General features: G+C 44.3%; 1 protein-coding gene across 1 annotated transcript in view; it reads right to left on the minus strand.

Annotated features, from left to right (window-relative positions):
• Kcnmb4 (potassium calcium-activated channel subfamily M regulatory beta subunit 4) overlaps positions 1-18947 on the minus strand; it is a 53341-nt gene that overhangs the window by 25201 nt on the left and 9193 nt on the right. The window contains exon 2 of the mRNA XM_055626025.1: positions 3961-4088. Coding sequence (XP_055482000.1) covers positions 3961-4088 — 128 coding nt within the window. The remainder of the gene's footprint in view (positions 1-3960; positions 4089-18947) is intronic.

Consider the following 18947-nt stretch of genomic DNA (forward strand, 5'->3'; position numbering starts at 1 on the left):
CTTTACAGTTCGGTGCACTGACTAATTGCCCTCACAGTCTCGACTTGGCGGAATATAAACAGATTCTCATGCCCGCACTCTGAGGCAGGACCCACTGTTGCCAAACCCAGGGCTTCCGAGAACACTTCCTAAAGACCCCCTTCTCTTCCAAGAGGCCTTTCAGGACAGCTTTTGCTTTCAAAGTGCTGTTCTCTTTCGACCTTCCTCTCACCCTCTGGCCAGTCTTTCTCTGTCTCCTTGTGTTTGACTGAAAGGTACTCAGTCAATCTTTCTCTTCTCATTGTGTTCTCAGTATTCGTTCTTTCTCTTTGCCTCAACTACAGCTCGTGTGCCCAGGAGTTCCAGATCTGTGTGACTCTTCTCCTCATCTCTTGTTCCCAGACTTTCGGTTGAAGCTTCTAGCTTTCTCGAAGCATCCTCAGGGTGCCTTAAATCCTTGAGTGCCTCAAATTCAGCACAGTCACATTCGGATTACACGTTTATCTCATGACAAATTTGATACCTTCCTTTCCCTCATCACATACATTGCCATGAAGGTCTGCTGGTCCTCACTCTAAAATGCCTTTTGGATACAGTATCACTGTTTGTTGTATCCACCACCACCACCATCATCACCACCTTCTCCACCACTACCATCACCACCTCCACCATCACCACCACCATCACCACCACCAGCACCACCTCCAGCACCAACTACTCCACCACCACCATCTCCTCCACTACCACCTCCACCACCTCCACGATCACCTCCTCCATATCCACAACCACCACTCAACCATTACCCCCTCTACCTCCACCATCACGTCTTCCACCTCCATTACCGTCACCACATCCACCTTCACCATCATCTCTTCTACCTCCACCACTACCAACATCACCTCCACTGCCACCACCACGGTCACCTTCTCCAACTCCACCACCTCCATCACCTACACAACCATCACCCCCTCCACCTCTACCACCATCACCTTTTTCACCTCCACCACCATTACTCTTCTACCTCCACCACCACCACCTCCACCACCACCTCCATGTCCACTATCAATATCACCACCTCCTCCACCATCATCACCAGCTCCTCTACCGTCATCACCACCTCCACTACCACCACCATCATTTGGCCCACAAAGACTTTCATCGGAACCAGGAGATGGCTAAATGAAGGAGTGCTGGGAATCCAACCAACCACATTTCATGTTTTACTTAATGGCTGGCTATATGTCCTGGGTCAGCTACATCATTCTTGAAGCTTTGTTTTCCTTCCTGTGAGCTAAATGAGACCAGTACTTACAACTACTGTAAGAAATTAGGTGATCTCAATAAAATGTCATTCACTTGGCACATAACACTCACTCAAAAACACAGACTGTGCTTTCCTTCCTGCCTGCCTTTAACTCATCTTCTGCATCCAACATGCATCAGCACTCACACAGTAACCAACACTGAAAAACTCAGTTACTTCTCAAATATGAAATTCTACTTATGTCATTCTTTGGTTAAAAATAAAATTTCAAAAAGCTCCACCTGACTATTTATTGCCTGTATTACCGAAACAGTGTCTTTAGTAGGATGTTAATGGTCTCAAGCTACCCTTGCACGTTACAGTCAACACTCACTGTATTTCCAACGTGCCTAAGATGCCTCGTTTTCGAGCCTTGGTGGCTGCAGCCACCCCATCTCAAGGTCCCTTTTTATTCCCAGCTGATGACGTCACGCTTGTATCTGCACAGTATCTGTTTCCACCAACGGATACTCATTCCTTGTCAGCGAAGAAATCCCCTTATCAACTTGGCACCACGTTCATTTGTTCATTCACCAAATATCCACTGAAACACAGGCACTGGGCTAGGCCCCGAGGAGACAGAGTACTGGGCATGCTCTCTAACGAGCACACAGCTGGGCGTATAAAGTGTAACAGGAGAATTTCAACAACGGGCATCAGACTATGCGGCTCATATTTGTCAAAATGCTGATGCCTGGGCTGACCAATGGGGGCGCTCATGCAATTAGCCAACGATGCTTTTTTTATTTTTATTATTATTGTTATTTTAATTTTCAATATTTAAATTTTATGTGTACGAGCGCTTGCTTGCATGTGTCTGTGCAGCGCTTGCATGCCTGGTGCCCCAGAGGCCGGAAAAGGGTGTCCGATCCCATGGAACTAGAACTGTGGATGATTGGAAGCCGCCATGTGGGTGCTGGGAACCAAGTCCCTGTGCTCAGAAAAAGCAGCTGAACCATCTCTCCAGGCCCAGTGATGCACCGTAAAATGTTCCTTGGCAGGCTAAGTGAATCAAGGGTTCCAAATCTCCCTCCGGGACAAAGCCGTACACAGATATCCATGGGCCACGTGAGACAAACATGGCGGCTCGCGCTTTCCTTTGTTCTGTGTCACCTATCTTCCTGAATCTGCTCAGGCGGTATCCTTTCCCACTGTCACTTAGAGGACACTGTCCTACTGTCATTCAAGGGTATGTTCTGGTGATTAATCTTATGATTTATTTAGGTCTAGAAAAAGGAACCAAGGGTGTGAAATTTGCTAATTCCTAGAAAGACGTGCTCTGCAGGTGGACACTCTTATGCCTGCAATGTGTAGAACTCTAGAAACAACATCTGTTCATGAACGTGACCACAAATCTTCTGATGCACCCATTGAGGGGTCCAGGGAAGCGCCATCGACACGCCATGAGTCCCGATGGCTTTGTTACTTGCTTTGGGCAACAGAACACGTCAGAAGTGATGCCTTTGCTACCTCTAGAGCTGAGTCTTCTTCCCTTGAATGCAGCTCCCAAAATGCCACACTCTAAGAAAAGTATTCTAGCTCTCTGCACACTGAGGTTGAGTGTTCACAAGAACACTGAGGATCTTCATCAACAATCAATGTCCATCTTGGACTGCACACCTGTTGTAGCCTGTGCCTTACTACTCATGAGCTCCACAAACCCACAGATGTGTAAGAGACACATTGCTGCAGTAAGCCATGAGGTTTCAGCTGCTTTGCTCTGCAGCAACAGTACCTGACAGAGAGACTATGCCAAGACATGTAAGACTTTATTCTGAGGACTCGCAAGGGTGACCTGATTAGACTCCTGTGCTAGAGAGCTGGCCTGGGTAGCAGCATGGAGAATGGCTTGGTGTGGTACAATGCAGAGGTGACAGGGCATATTACACTATGACAGCAACAGAGCTGAGGGGGAAAAAATCCAGGTATGATCCAAGAGTCACACAGAGGGCCAGCCACAGGATGCTGAATGCCGGAGAATGAAGAAGGAAACTAATTAAGAGCTACTTGGCCGGTTCTGGGCTAGGTGAACAAATGAATGACGGTGCCATTCACAAAGAGAGAGATTAGGAGAGGAAGAGAAAGGTGGAAGCAACCGAGGAACATCTAACAATAAACATTGAAAGTTAAGTTAGTGTAATTACTCTGGGTAGGTAGGCAAGTGTTCTGACCCATGGGGTCATCTTGATATGATGCGTAAGCGTGGCATATCGAGAGCTTCTAAGGCAGGTAAAGTTTTGATGGTGTGGACACATTTTGATATTTCATCAGATTAGAAAGGACTGAAGTTAAGAACTTCTGAGGTCTGAATGCTGACAGACCTCACACCTCTCAGCCTGTCACTCTTGCGTCAGTGCGCAAGGTCCCTCAGCAAAGTTACCGCCATTTGTAGCGTGTCCATAGGGTAGCTCTGGGGCACAGGTTCTCCTCTTCTCTCTCCCTCCCTCCCTTCCTCTCCCCACTCTCCTCTCCTTTTGTCCTGTATGTTCTTCTATGCCTACACCCAGTAGAGCCGGAAGTGGCTTCTTAATCCTAGAAGGAATGGAGATTATAGACTACAAAGAATTTGGAATTCTCCAAGCTGCACATTTCTGCAAGTGGGCACAAACTGTGATTTACCCATGTAATAAATCACACAAACAACCAACATTAATATGTACATATAAATATCGATTTACCTTTGATGTTGATTAAAATAGCAAGTAAATGGCTGGGAACCGATCTCATCTTTCCAATACTGTTGCCAGTTCATGACACTTTCCAAGTTCTTCTGGTTTTCTCTCTTACAGGGCGGGATATAGGAGCACTAATCAGACAGAACACAGAGAGTAAACCTATTATTCTATCGAATATTCACATGGAGTCCTTCTATTTCTCAGACGCTTTGTTTTATTATAGTCCATGGCTTGGGACTGATGAGAAGGCAGACATGATGGTGGCCATTATCTGGTTTAGCAGGGGATGCCCATCCCAGTGGCCACAAATGTACCAGTGTCACTACTGTCTGTCACGGGTCTCCCCATCTCTCTTGACCCACTATTTTGATCTCAAGACACAAAAAGGTTCTCAACAGTGCCCCAGACGACATGCTCAACAAACCATCACAAAACCACCTGAAAGTGGCTGAAGTACCTTGGCTAGGACTATACACGGGGAACCCAGAGTCGTTTTTTTGTCTACTGAGATGGGCACGTAGAGATAACAAATCTAATCTTGACATAATCTTTAGATACAACCAAATTAACACTGCTTAACTATATTTTAAATTTCCAATTTGGCACACTGGCAAAAAAAAAAAAAATACAGTAACAAAAATACCTTCAGTCATTAAGAAATAACATTTTTTTTTTTTTAATGAACAATGAGTTACTAGGTTACAGCAAATTGAAAATGTAATGCACCTTGTCTTTGTAGGGACCTGTAAGCCAACACAAAGACAAAAAGGGGGAAGGGGTAATTTGTGTTCCCGGTTCCTACCTGTGAGTCTCTGTATTTTCTTCTACTTTTAACTAACCAACAGCTCAAAGCTGCTCTTGGGATTCCCACCTCACCCACTTCAGTTTTCATTTCTCACATGCTCTTGAACAATGGAATCAGCCGAGATTCCTCTCAGTGTACTTTGCTCATGGCTTTCCTGGCCAGCAGCTGATAAAGTCAGTCCCTTGAAAGAACTCGATCAAGCAGTATACATTCAGCGACAGTGAGTAACTGCTCTTAGCCCCAGGTGTTCATATGTACCCTTAGTATCCAAAGCCACTTTCTCCAGGTAAGGTTTTTTTTTTGTTGTTGTTGTTGTTTTGTTTTGTTTTGTTTTTATGAAAATATGGGTTTCTACCAACTGTTAATAATAGGCCAGACACTCTAGCAAAGACCTGAGGAGCCTGAACTTGTGAACTTTTTACAGGCCCCTAGGGATCTCCATTTTACAGATAAGAACATCGTGATTCCTGCTAGCTCTGCAACCAGGCTCTAGTGATTCCATCGAAGTCTCTTCCGAAATGTTCACCATGACGTCTGACATCAAGGAACAGAAAGGAGAACCCTTGCTTTATAGTATGACTTTATTTGCACTAGTTTATTCATTCATTTTCTTACCGTTCATTTGCCTGTGTGTGTGCGTGTGTGTGTGTGTGTGCGCGCGAGAGCGCGCGCGTGTGCATATGTACAAGTGCATGCATACACATGTGTGTGCAAGTCCGGGGACAGCCTCAGTGTCCTTCGTCGGGGACCTTCCACGTTTGACTTAAGAGTGTCTCACTGGTTTGGGACTTTGCCGAACAGCCTAGATCAGCTTGCCAGTGCTGTCTAGGGATCCCTCCGTCTCCACCTCCCACTCATTATCACCGGGGTTACAAACGTGTAGGCCCTGGCCAGACTTTCCCACGGGTTCTGGAGCCCTGAGCTCACGTCCTCATGCTTGCAAGGCAGGTACTTTGCTGACTGAACCACCTTCCCAGCACTCCCCGCTCCCTCTGTCTTTCTGAGGCGGGATCCTCCTATGTAGCTCTGGTTGGAATAGAACTTATCACAATCTAGGCTGGCACTGGAGTCGGGGCAGCCCTCTGAGCACCGGGATTCCAGGCGTGTGCCATCAAACCTGGCCCGACTGTTTTATTTGCAGCGGCGTGCAGTTTCACAATACTTTCTCGCCATCACTTTCGGTCAGAATGCAAAACTTTGCTCGTGATGTGCACAGCTCCTCGGGCTTAACCCCTGCCTGCCCGCCCTCTCGGAATCCCGGGAGACAGCCTGATAGAAGCACTTGCTCCTTCAGTCTGCCACACGCTGTCACGCTTACCTCCGGTGAGTGATCTCTATCCCTAGTCACCCTCGTTCTCGAGCACTACCCATCTGTAGGAGCCTTCGTGTTCCACGTCAAATGTCTCTCCCCGTGTTGACCCAGGAGCTGAACCCACGAACTCACAGCTAGACTCACACAGTGGCACCCTTGTCTGCCTATGTCAGGCTCTCACTCTGTGACTGGTGAGTGGAGAGCAAATGCTGTTGGGTTTTTTTTCTGTATGTTCACCCTTGGGGATTATACATGGTCCTAGCAATGGTTTCAAAATGTTGACTGAGTGAGTCTATAACATACAAAGGCGGGTTTTACTCAAGATGATGAAGCTACTTTCCTCAGTTAAATGTTTTACATTATATGAATGCAAATACATGTCAAATTGTAGAAAATTTCATTATTCCCCACCATACAGAACAAATTCATGCTACATAAATAGGATTTTAATGGCTGAATAGCTGGATACTAATCCCATGCAGGCAGCTTCTCTTCTATCTCTGAGGGAACAGTACAGTTTTACGAAAGAGTCTGGATTCTGAGGTTTTTCTAAAGCTACAATTGGGCTTAGCAGCCACAGGTACCGGGACATGGGGCTTCAGTCTTATGAGTTATTTGGCATTGGGTCTGGGGTAAATTACCTTTTTCTGGGCTTCCTTTCTCCCCCCCTAGTCTGTACAACCTCCAAAATAATTTTTAGCTCCTGCTTCTGACTCTACTCTTGGAGGCACATCAAGAAACAAGCCAGCCAGAAACTGACTACAAATACTGTCACAGCATTTCCCCCCCAAAGCGAACCTGCCACTGGGGAGATGGTGAGGGAACTTGACTGAGCCTCCACTGCTGCTGGCAAAGAGGACCGGAATGGCAGGTCCCACTCTGGGACTGATAGATTCTTTACTTAGCAAATATTTGCAAGAAGACCATGGCCTTCCCATTGCTTACGTGGCAGATATGTCCTTCCCTTATATGAATACATGTTCTTTCTAGCCATGGTCAAAGTGCCAATTTACTGTGCTGTGCTCTTTCAAGGAAGGAGAAGGTTCCAGTCTTGGAGGCTGTATCTGTGAAGTGTGAACATCTAAGAACTCATCAGGACCCTGTCAGCAAGGGCAAGGGGCACACGACACATTTCAGGAGAAAACCAAATGCAGCCAAAACATACTTAAGACGTTCCTAACTTAACTCAGCTTGAATTCTTTACTATTCAGTTTTTGGAGTGAAACGGGTTTGAAAGACACATCTCTCTGCCAGATGGCAACTCCAAGGTTTGATCAAGGGAGTCACACCCAGGTTTCTGGAAACAACAGGGGAAAACATTCATCAAGTTTCATATTCGGCGAGCTGTGATTTCACATGGGATGAAGGAAGCGTGTGGCTATATGGGACTTTCAGCACATTGGATGGATTCTGAGGGCAAACTACCTTCTTTTCATATCAGGAAGTAACCATGAGTTTCTTTTCCCATGGACTCTGTTCTTTCCATGGGTTAGATGAGGAGTCTTTAACACTCTAGCCGATATCACCATGAAAGGAAGGGAAATGTTTAAAAGGCTAAACTTGGGTTCTTAGAAATCATTACATTTTTCATTCTCTCAAGTCTTGACTGCCTAGGTTATTTATCTCCAGATGTTTTGCTCTGTGAAGCCTATCTCAGATCCTTCCTACCATCCTTTCAGCTCTATGTAGAAGATCATCATAGATAAATAGAATTTTGAACTCCACTAAAAAGCAGTGTCTGGTGAGGAGGCAGTACACTGCAACCGTTTTTCACCCTGGGCCATCCTCAGAGAAATGCATTTCTAAGTCTTCATCCTGCCCCATTTAGCTTGGGATCAGTTTTGGTGGCATGGCTATTCTTTCGCTTAGGTGAACTGGTAGATAGAATGTCTTTGGTCACGTCAGACAATGAATGTTCCCTTAGAGAAACTTCTTCCTGTGGGTTCTGGCCTGTTTGGTTTTTTGCTTGCAAAGGTGGCATTTCCTGACTTCTAATCTCCTCATCACCCAAGTAGCCCTCATTTAGATCCTCACTCCTCCTGCCAGAAATTAGATGAAATTACTTTCCTTTTTTAAAAAAGTTATTCCCTTTACATCTCAGTCTTAGTCCCCTCCCTCCTCTCCTCTCAGTCCCTTCCCTTTGTCCCTCCCTCATCCCCCAACCCCCTCCTCTGCCCCTTAGAAAAGGGAAGTTTTCTGCCCCCTTTCTTTAAAAAGGTAGAAAACTCCACTCCAAGGAGGGGAGGAGAAGGAGCATCGTAAGTTCCCAGGTGCGATGATGCCGTACTCAGAAAGTATAGAGAAAAATGGTGTCACCAGGAAAAGAGGCCAAGATGAGCTGAACCCAACTCAGCTGGGGAATCTCCAGTCTGTGGTGATGGGTAGCCATGCAGAAGGTACAGGGCGCCTTCTCTTAAAACTTCACAAGCCTCAAAACAGATTTAGTTTTGGAGAGGTAGTGATTCCTCTACTAGATGGGTCAGTAGCAAAGAGGAATCCTTCTGTAGCCTGCCAGTATGTTGAAAGAGAACCTATTCACTCGAAGGCTAGGCACTTTGGAGGACATTGGGAATCATAACCAACCACAAGAAGGGCATCAGAATTGACTTTGCTACAGTTCAGCAGTAGAGCAACTTCTGTAGCCACTTTTACCACTAAAGAGCCTGGAGACCAGTCATCCACTCAACACTCACAGCTTCAACCCTCCCACAGGGTAATCGATACTTCAGAAATCTTCAAAGTGCAAAGATAGGCCGTCAACCTCTACCAGCTCTCAGTGCAGGGCCTGCTTCTCATACTCAACACAACTGGAGACACTGGGCGACTAGATCCTTAACCGCTCTGGGGAGTCCCCAAGAGCCCGCCTCACCAATAGGCTGTAGTTCTACCCGTGGCCAGCAGAGGCCCCTGGTGTGCAGATACGGAAAACTGTTGGGAGTGAAGTCCTAAGGCAGGCAGAGACCACACAGGCTCAACACCAACAAACCACAGCAGCCTGGAGGGGGTCAGCGGAGACAGACTTCTCACTGAAAGCTGAGCACTCAACAGGCACTCACTCTTGGCACTTTTACCAGTTATGTGTCTCTGCACTGATTTCTGTCTGGGGCAGGAAAAAAAAAAAGCTTCTCTGACCAAGAGCAGAAACAGAACTCAATCAACATGGTTCTAAATATAAACGGTCAGGGGACAGTTTGACAGCACTCCCTAGATTTGGGCTTCGGACCAGGTTTACAGTAGCATTCCTGCCTGTGGATTGAGCTTCAAATCTAAATTAAAAAAAAAACAAAAAACAAAAAACAAAAACTCCAACAGGCACATCTTGTCAGGCAGATGTGTTTGTTATCATGCATTGCCCACTGCTGGGAAAGCCCACCGGCAGCTGTTCTCACCCGTGGCCTGCACTGCGCCTTCTGGCGCTAGGGAAGTAGCTGGCAGGAAGAGGTTTCCACATCAAGTCCAGCTTGAATTGTTCTAGGTCCCGCAACAGCAAGTGTTTCGTCTTGGCCACTCTTCTCATACAGTGCTTGAAGCAAGGCAATGAGACAATGAGTACAAAGCATACAAACATGAAAGGAAGAAATCAAAGTATCCCTTATCCTATCATCCAAGGAACCCAAAGACTCCACGAGAAAATGCTCACATCTGTTAACTACTGCTACCAAGACAGCTATGCACAGAGTAAAGGCACTAGATCTTTATCTCTTACCCTGCACAAAAATTTTTAAAAGGTATCAAAGATAGGAATGTAAGATCTGAAACCTTGGAAGTGCTGGAAGAAAACACAGGTAAAACACTTCAAATATAAGCAGAAAATAGGACTCATACAGAGACTCCCAAGAGCATGGGAAACATCCCAAACAAGTGACAAAGGAGATTACGTGACACTAAAAGTATCTTTAATGCAGAGAAGCAACCACCAAACTGAAGGGACAGCCTAGAGGATGGAGAAAAATATTATCCAACTATGTATCCATCAAGGCATTAGTATCTAAAAGATAAGGAACTGCGAATGTTGAACACCAAAGACCATATTCCCAAATCAAAAATTGGGCTAGTGAACTTAACATACAGATCTCAAAAGAGGAAATAAAAATGATCAATAAATATTTAAAATTGCACTGAGATTCCATATCTCATCCCAGTCAGAATAGCTATCATCAAAAAAACAAAGAGAGGGGGCTCAGAGGTTAAGAGCATTGACATTGACGATGCTTCCAGAGGTCCTGAGTTCAATTCCTAGACACCACATAGTGACTCACAAACATCTATAATGAGATCTGATGCCCTCCTCTGGCATGCAGGTGTATATGCAGATAGAGCACACATACACATAAAATAAATAAATCTTTAAAAAAAAAAAAAAGGGAAAAGAAAAAAAAGATGCTGGTAAAGGTGTGAGGGAAGTAAGAGAGCTCCGACAGTGCTTCCTCAGTGCTGGTAAGAATGAGAAGTGCTGCAGCCACTAGGTACATCAGTTTCTCAAAATGGAACAAGTAGGGTCAGTGTGACGGCTCAGTGGTGAAGGTACTTACTGTGCAAGTGAGCTAAGTCTGACCCCCAGAACCCATGTAAGGGTGGAAAGAAAGAAGTGATGTCACAAACTTATTCTCTGACCTCCACACAGTCCCTGGGACATGCCCATCCTCACATAATAATAATAAATAAATGGAAAAATTGATATCCACTCCAAATAGAACCACTATGTGATGCAGTTATACAGTTCCTGAGTACATACCTGAGTTAACACACCTCACAGATACTAGTTTATTGTTGCACTCTTCATGGTATCCATGACAGAAGGCAAGCTCACATATTCATCAGAAGATGGATGATTGTGGTACATATAAATAATAAAGTTTTATTCATCTATATGAAGGAAATTGGTTGGAACTGAAGATCACTATGTTGAGTGAATTAAGCCAGACTGAGAAAAAATTCTTATATGTGGACTCTAGAGGGGTGTGTGTGTGTGTGTGTGTGTGTGTGTGTGTGTGTGTGTGTGTGTGTATAAGTGCATGCGTACATGTGTGTTGTAGGTCATGAAAGTGAAAAAGGGACAATGGAAGGGGTAGCAGAGGTCTTAAGGGTCAATAAGGGAAAAAAAGAGGAAGTAATAGAGAACATATGATGTGAAATCAAAACATGGGACCAGCTGGGGTGGGGCACCAGGAAAGCGCTTGAGGGAGAAGGCAGTGCAGAGTGTCTGACTGAGGACACACTGACACATATGTGTAAAAAGGCCATAATGAAACCTAGCACTTTGTATGTTAGCTTGAAAAGCAAATTTTTTATAAGATGCAAAACAAAAGTTTGGGGTGAAATGAAGCACATATTTGGTCAATGTCCATCTTTATTTTTAGTTTTATGCAGCCTAGGTCGACCTCATAAATCTATGTAGCTGAGGATGACCTTGAACTTCTGGTTGCCAGGCTTCTGTATTTCTAGTGCTGGAATTATAAGCATATACCACATACCAGGCTCTAATGCCTGTGGATTGGGGCGTGGGGGGGGGTGTGTGTGCCTGCTTTTCACATTCATTGACAAAGCTGATGGATTGAGTGAGCTATTATGAGAAGCAAAACATAAAGGTTCCCAGTGAATTTATTACAAAAAAGACATAATCATCACCTTTGACACAGAATGTTTGATTGCGTGCTTATTTCTTATTTTCCACTGTCCTATGTTAGGGTTTACCAAGGTTTATAATAGCATTCGTTTTCAGCCTACCACAAAGAACCTGAACTTTAACAGAACCTTGCTGGAGTAGGTTCTTTGTCATAGGAATGCATTTCAATCATACAGGTAGAGTGGGCAGAATTCACTTTCTTCCTTCACTGAGTCATTTTAAAAAATTATTGCATAAAACATGGAGTCTATTTAACCAATACCATGGACTGTGTTCTACATGACACATTTTATAAGAAAAATAAGTAGAGAAAAAAAAAAAGTTTTTCCTCTAGCTTCCTTCATGACTTCACTTGATTAGCCCTGAAAGACAATACTAGGATTAAGTATTTTTCCAAATAAATCTGGCTAGGAAACGAGTTATTAGTACATTACCTTATTTTTTAAAAGTGCATGCTGCTTAATTACTTTTCTCTTGCTGTGAAGAGGCACCAAGACAAAGGCAGCTTACAAAACACAGCATTTAATTGGGGGCTTGTTTATAGTTCCAGGGGGTTAGTCTATGACCATCTCGGTGGAGAGCAGGGCAGCAGGCGGGCATACTGCTGGAACAGCAGCTGAGAGCCCACATTTATCTGCTCGACAAGCAGAGGCAGAGAACCCGGGAAGCCCACCCTCAGGAACAACAAGGCCACACCTCCTAATCCTTCCCAAACAGTTCCACCACGCGGGGACCAAGCATTCAACTACATGAGCCCACAGGGGTCATTCTTACTCAAACTACCAAACATGTCTACTCTGCTTTGCAACATTAACCACCGATAGTGTCGGTTCTCTCCTTGCAACATGTGGGTCCTGGGGATCAAACTCGTGCGGTCAGACTTGAAAGTCTGACCTCTGGAAGCATCTTGCCTGACCTCTGATTTGTAAGTTTACTGATCATTTCACAATCAGAAACATCTATAGACTATAAAGTAAAATTGAGTCATATGTAAACTCCACAGCGTTTCCAGAGCTGTGTGCATGCACATCTGAACATAGGTTCACTGAAGAAATGCAAACAAAATTATATGTCAGCTAAAAAAAAAAAAAATAGATAAATAAACACTTTTGATTTGTGTCATCAAGGTTGACCGGGAATTTGCTTGTCAGAAAATGGGTTGGGAAGGTGACATCCCAGGAAGAAATGTAATGTGCCAAGACTGCAAACGGATATTCCAGAAAGAATGAGTCACCTAATGGGCTTGAAGGAGAGGGGCATGGGAGATGGAACTGGAAAATGCCCACACTTTCCTGGTATCCGCTAAGGAGCTGCTGTGAAGAGTTCTCACTCCTGCCCCAGGGAAGATGGCCACTGACCTGCCGAGGGTACTGTAACTATAGCTGCTTCTCAGGGATTTGGAATAATAATACCCATTTAGCTTTTAGATCCTTGCAAACTGCTAGTTACCAAAATTTTGGAATGCTTAGAATGACATTCCATCTTCAGGAGACAATAGTTTTCAGTTAGCGTAAGAATTAGAAAATAAAAACACCTAATTGCTAATTATAGACACTGAATCTAAATAGTAGCCAGACCAAAACAAGAGACTTTAATCTGGATGCTGTTCAATAGAAGCAGTTTTTATAACAATCATACTAGGACAATCAGATGCTTATGGTAATAGATTTAAATCCTTGAGGAAGGCCTGGGGTGTGGCTCAGTGGCAAGAGTGTGAGCTCAGCACGCACAGGCCCTGGGCTCAAGCCCTAGAATAAATTCCTCTGGGAGATGGCCAATATTCTTACAACCATCTTGAACAGGGAAAAGAAATACAAAATGTGTAGTGCTCATGCACACGCTCAGGCAGCCTCACTGAGGGCACAGGGCATCTCCTCGATCCGGTCCCTGTTGTGTGAGGATAGGTGGTCATGAGGAAAATGCTGTGCTCCTATTTGTGGCAGCACGCATGTTCTCTCTCTATTCCATCTTTTCCACACATTTGCAGAGTGCAGCTGGCATTCCTCTCCTGAAAGGCGAAGGGGGTGGGGTGTCTGTCTCCTCTTTCTAGACTGTGGATGAGGCGGCGATGACAACAGAAATGGTAAGGTGTGACTTTCATGGTTATATCAGCAAAGGTGGCAGGGTTTCTGCTTACTCCTTGTCAGGACACTAGTCCTTGATCCCACGCTACGGCTCTGCATGGAAATCCAAGCTAACACAGCGCAGTGATCACACAGCTAGGTCCAGGTGTGGAGGACCTGGGGTCTCCAGTCAATACCAGCCTGGCAGGTGAGTAAAGGAGACTTCAGAAGGTGCCAACATCCAGGCTTTGAGTCTCTCCATTGAGACCCCAGAGACCATGGAACAGAGGTCACCATTTTCTTGTGTTCTGCCTGATTTCCTGACCCACAGATTTTGTGAACACTGTCAAATCAATTTGATCTTTGAGGATCTCTGACAATAGCTCATGAATTAGAGGACTTCCTAAGGGCCATATATATATTCCAAAGTTTTGGTAAAATGAGGCCTTTTGAACCAGTGCGATGCAAGGTAGGCCTCCTCATATAAACCCAGACTGAAAACTTCTTGGATGGGGGAGGGGTGCTTATCTTTGACCCTGTGGCAGAACTTCAAGGAGCGCGGATTGACCATATTCTGACTTTCCCCCATCGAAACAAGCAGATGTTGACTGGAATCCAGCACGGTGGGGAACGGCAGCTGCTCAGAGCACTGCTGGATGCAGGTTCTGTGCTAACCTCAGCCTCGGGAGCTTTAACGATGACTACACTCAGAATGAGAGTTGGTAGATTGGATAAATGAAGTGTGACGTGGGTTTGTGTCACCATAAGCCCAAGAGTCCATCCATTTTCCTACGTTTGCTTCTTTACGTCCTGAAAATGTGACTGCTACCCACATATCGATGTACAGGACGAAGAGTCGCAGCCCACAACTGCCCTAATTCAGCCTTTGATCTCCTTATCCTCGGATGAAAGGACATCGTGGTGGACGGTTCTCTAAGGAGACGTTCCTCCCCCAGTGGGTTACTGCAGGAGGGAGTGGTTATCCCTGGAGCACCTGGATTGTCTGCTTGGTTTTGGGAGGAGACACACTGTGGAAACCACTGGACTGTTAGGTCAGTCTGTGATGACTCTACTTTCATGCACTGTTTCAGACACTGGAGCAAATCACCTTGCCTCTGACTATGCTATGGCTGTTTGTCAGGCCAATACTCCTCTCTCGGCAGAGATGGAGGAGGTTTTCCTGCCCGGCTCAGGACCGCGTCAGCTCTGTTATGCTCTGGTCTACAGGAAGCTGGACCTCCTCAACCCCACACAACCTTGAGTCATCTGTGCAGTCATGTGCTCTGCTGGCTGGGCCTGGAAAGCAGGAAGTACCAACTGTCCTAGATTCCTGAGTAAAGCACCAATATGTCAAGAGGGCAGAGATCAGGGATCTGTCATTATCAGTTATGAGCTGGGGTCTACTGGTTTAAACTGTTTCTGGGTATTGCTCCAAAATGAAAGCTAATTTGCTATGTTTTCCCTCGACAACATAAGCACATCATTTATTATGTGAATGATGAAATAGTGTGTCAACATTTTGCATTGCTACTCCGACCCATTTACTAAGAACCCCGTAACCATGCCAGCTTTAGTAGCACTGAACCTCCAACAGTTTAGAAGAGGTGAGTGCCACAGGCATATGCAGCCCCCATGATAAGAGTCCTGATGGTATGACATGAACCGTACTTCCTTTGGCAAATGACCATTCTCCTTTTGAGAAACCACTGGTTTGTTCCTGGGTCCCAGAAAGGTTTACAAGCTTAAATAGGAGCCATCAAGATACCATGTCATCCAGTCTATCGCAGACTACTTACTAATGCATAAAACTGAAGCTTTCCATGATTAAAGCAGGTCCCTCAAGCAGGTAAGTTTCAAAGCCAAATAGCTCTTTCTCCCAAGGCACAGCCTCTTTGTACTCCTACCTTCCTCAACTGGTCTTTTTTTTTTTTTTTTTTTTTTTTTATTTTTTCTTTTTAGTTACATTTTCTTAACTCCGTGTCCCAGCTGTATCCCGCTCCCTCATTCCCTCCCCAACCCCACACTCCCTCCCTGGTCTCCTCCCTGCCCCTTTCCAAGTCCCCTGATAGGGGAGGACCTCCTCCCCTTTCATCTGTCCCTGTTTTATCAGGTATCTTCAGGGCTGGCTGCAAAGTCCTCCTCTGTGGCCTAACAGACTGCTCCTCCCCTGGGGGGAGGTGTCAAACAGCCTGCCCTTGAGATCCTGTTAGAAATAGTCCGTGTCCCCCTTACTTTGGAAAACTACTTGGTTACTGAGCTACCACAGGCCACATCCGAGCAGAAGTTCTAGGTTATATCCATAGATGGTCCTTGGTTGAGCCTCAACTGGTCTTAATGTACACACACACACACACACACACACACACACACACACACACACACACGTATGTGTATATACGTATATATACATTCTGAGGGGTACATGAAGTATATTGCCAATTTTGATGGATTAAAAAATTATTTTTCTGGGTAAAAAGATTTAAATTTACACGAGCTACTTGCATACCCTCTTGCGTTTTTTTTTTCCAGCTGAAGCTACACCCCTGTTATTTATCGACAAATAATGTACATTGCTAACTAAGTGGAAAAGGTAACACGAACACCACATATAATGGAAGGAGTTTTAAAAAGGCAGAAAATGAGTGCCGTGTGCATGAATGTAGAAAACCAAATGTTTTACAAATATGAAGCATACTGTTTTGTAACCCACTTTTGAAAATAATGTATCATAAACATCAATTTACTGAAAACCACTTCTCCAGAGAATTCAATGCATAACATTTTACCATATAAATGTGAATCTGTTAAAGTGTGTGTGTGTGTGTGTGTGTGTATGTATATGTATTTATGTGTATGGATGTTTTACCTGCAAGCATGTCTGCACACCACATGTGTGTGTGGTGCCCAGAAGAGGGCATCAGAATCCCTGAAACTGAGATTGCAGACGGTTCTGGAGGGTGCTGGGGGTCAAACCTAAGGCCTCTGGAAGAGCAGCCAATGCTCCTCACTACTGAGCCATCTCTCCAGGCTCATGGTGATGGCTCATCTTGGTTGTGTGGAATCCACTAAAGCCAAAGCTGCTGTACTGAACTGCAAGGGATTTTCTTAAATTATCTGAGGTGGGAAAGCGCTCTCTAAAGGTGGGCCACACCTCGTAATAGAAGTGTCTGTAAAGGGACATAGTAGAAGGAGGGCTTTGCTTTCTGCCTGCTTGCCCTCATAAATCTCCCGTTACGCCACCAGATTCCAATGTGGCCTGAAAACCAGCAGCTCTCCTAGACTCCAGCACCAGATTGGGCCTGCCGAGACATCCAGTCTTGTGGATGAACAACTACCGCTGCCTTCTTGGCCTTTCTGTAAGGAGACACCCATTGCTGGGCTATCTGGACTACAGTGTGAAAGCTATTCTAATAAACCATCTTTTAATATACATTCACTCTACCAATTCTGACCCCTTAGAAAACTCAAGTCTTTGAGGGACTCTCAAACTTCACTCAAGAGACTTTACAAGCCAGGCCTCCATTGCCTCCCTTAGAATTTTTTTTTCTTCTAGACAGAGTTTCTGTGTGGCCTTGGCTTTCCTGGACTTACTTTGTAAACCAGGCTGGCCTCAAACTCAGAGAGATCCACCTGCCTCTGCCTCACTGAGTGCTGGGACACAGGCGCACGCCACCTCACCTGCCGGCTTCCCATTGAACGCTAAATCTTCTACGGTACAACAAAACAGTCCATTCAGCTTTGAGCACTAATGGCCGTTTCAGCCCAAAGCTCCCAATACTTTCTCCATCCTCACATACTGATCAGAATCTCTGAGCAGTCCCGAGATTATGCCTAATTTTCATACATCTGGTTACAAGCAATCATCATTAATGTCTATGCACATGTTTACATTTTTTTCTGTTGAAAAGATGTTCTTTTATTGCCAAGAGCTTATTGACTTTTGAGTCATTTCCCTACAGTAGTGCAAATATTCTCTAATCATTTTTCTTTAAACTTTAACATATTTTATAGTGCTTTTTTTCTTAGTATGTAGTTAAACACAACAGTGCATTCCTTTATGATTTCTAACTCTGATGTTGTGCTTAGAAAGATTTCACTAACCCTGAAAAGTTATCTAAATATTTATACTTTACTTGTGATTTCATTATTTAGTTCTGTAACTTTAAAATTACATTATGCTAAAACTGAAATTTAAACTAAATGAACAGTTTTGGTTTACTTAACAAGAAAATCTTCCAAGTAAATTTTGCATTCTAATGTAATTTATTATTATTATGTGTATCTCTGATGTGTGTGAGGAGGTTTGCCTGCTACACGTGTATAGGAAAAGGTCAGAGGATAAATTCCGGAAGTCAGTTCTCTCCTTTTACTGGGGGGTGCGAGGACTGAACTCCGATCATAGGCTCATGCAGCAAGTTCTTTCACCTGCTGAGCAGTCTCACCAGCCCCAAGCAACTTTTACTTAGAAAGTCGCTATTTTAAAATATTTTTTTTTCAAAATAATAGGTCAGTTTTAGAATCATCTACTGAATAAGCTATCCTTACAAATTATGTAAAATGCTGAAACAAAATAGTAATTCTTTTGTGTTTAATGGCTTCATTTAAAATGCAATTCATGTACCACTCAATTCACCAACTCAATGTGTTCATTTTAATGATTTTTAATAGATTCAGAGGCAACTATCACTGCAATCAGTTTAAGAAGATTTTTTTTTAATTATACCAAAAAGATACCCATTAGTTATCACAATCAATTGTCTCATGTGTCCACTAACTCACTGTCAGTCTTGAGAGTATGGAGTTCACTATTGAGAACATTAATATGTGGCCTTTAGTGGTTTAGTAATTGGTTGGTTTTGTTTGTTTTTTCTGTTGGTTTTCTTGTTGTTGTTCATTTTAGGCATCAAAATTTCTTTATTTGAAAAAAAGTGATACAGAGTAAAGAATTTCAGTGGATGTTTCAGCACAACTTACAAAAAGGTTAAGGATAATTCCAATACGCGTGTGTTGCCATGGTGACCAGAGAGGGCACTCTACACCCTGAGGCTTAGCCCCCCTACTGTCTCCCACAGCGAGCTGGTCAAAGGGATGCTCATTCCTTGCCAGCCTCAGGGGCTCACACTGTGCACAGGTTGGTTTTGTGCTCACTGAATTCTTTGATGGCTTTCACCTGCTCACTCGGGT

Source organism: Psammomys obesus, unplaced genomic scaffold (genome assembly GCF_907164565.1).
Source record: "Psammomys obesus unplaced genomic scaffold, mPsaObe1.curated_primary_1811, whole genome shotgun sequence".
NCBI classification, from domain to species: Eukaryota; Metazoa; Chordata; class Mammalia; order Rodentia; family Muridae; genus Psammomys; species Psammomys obesus.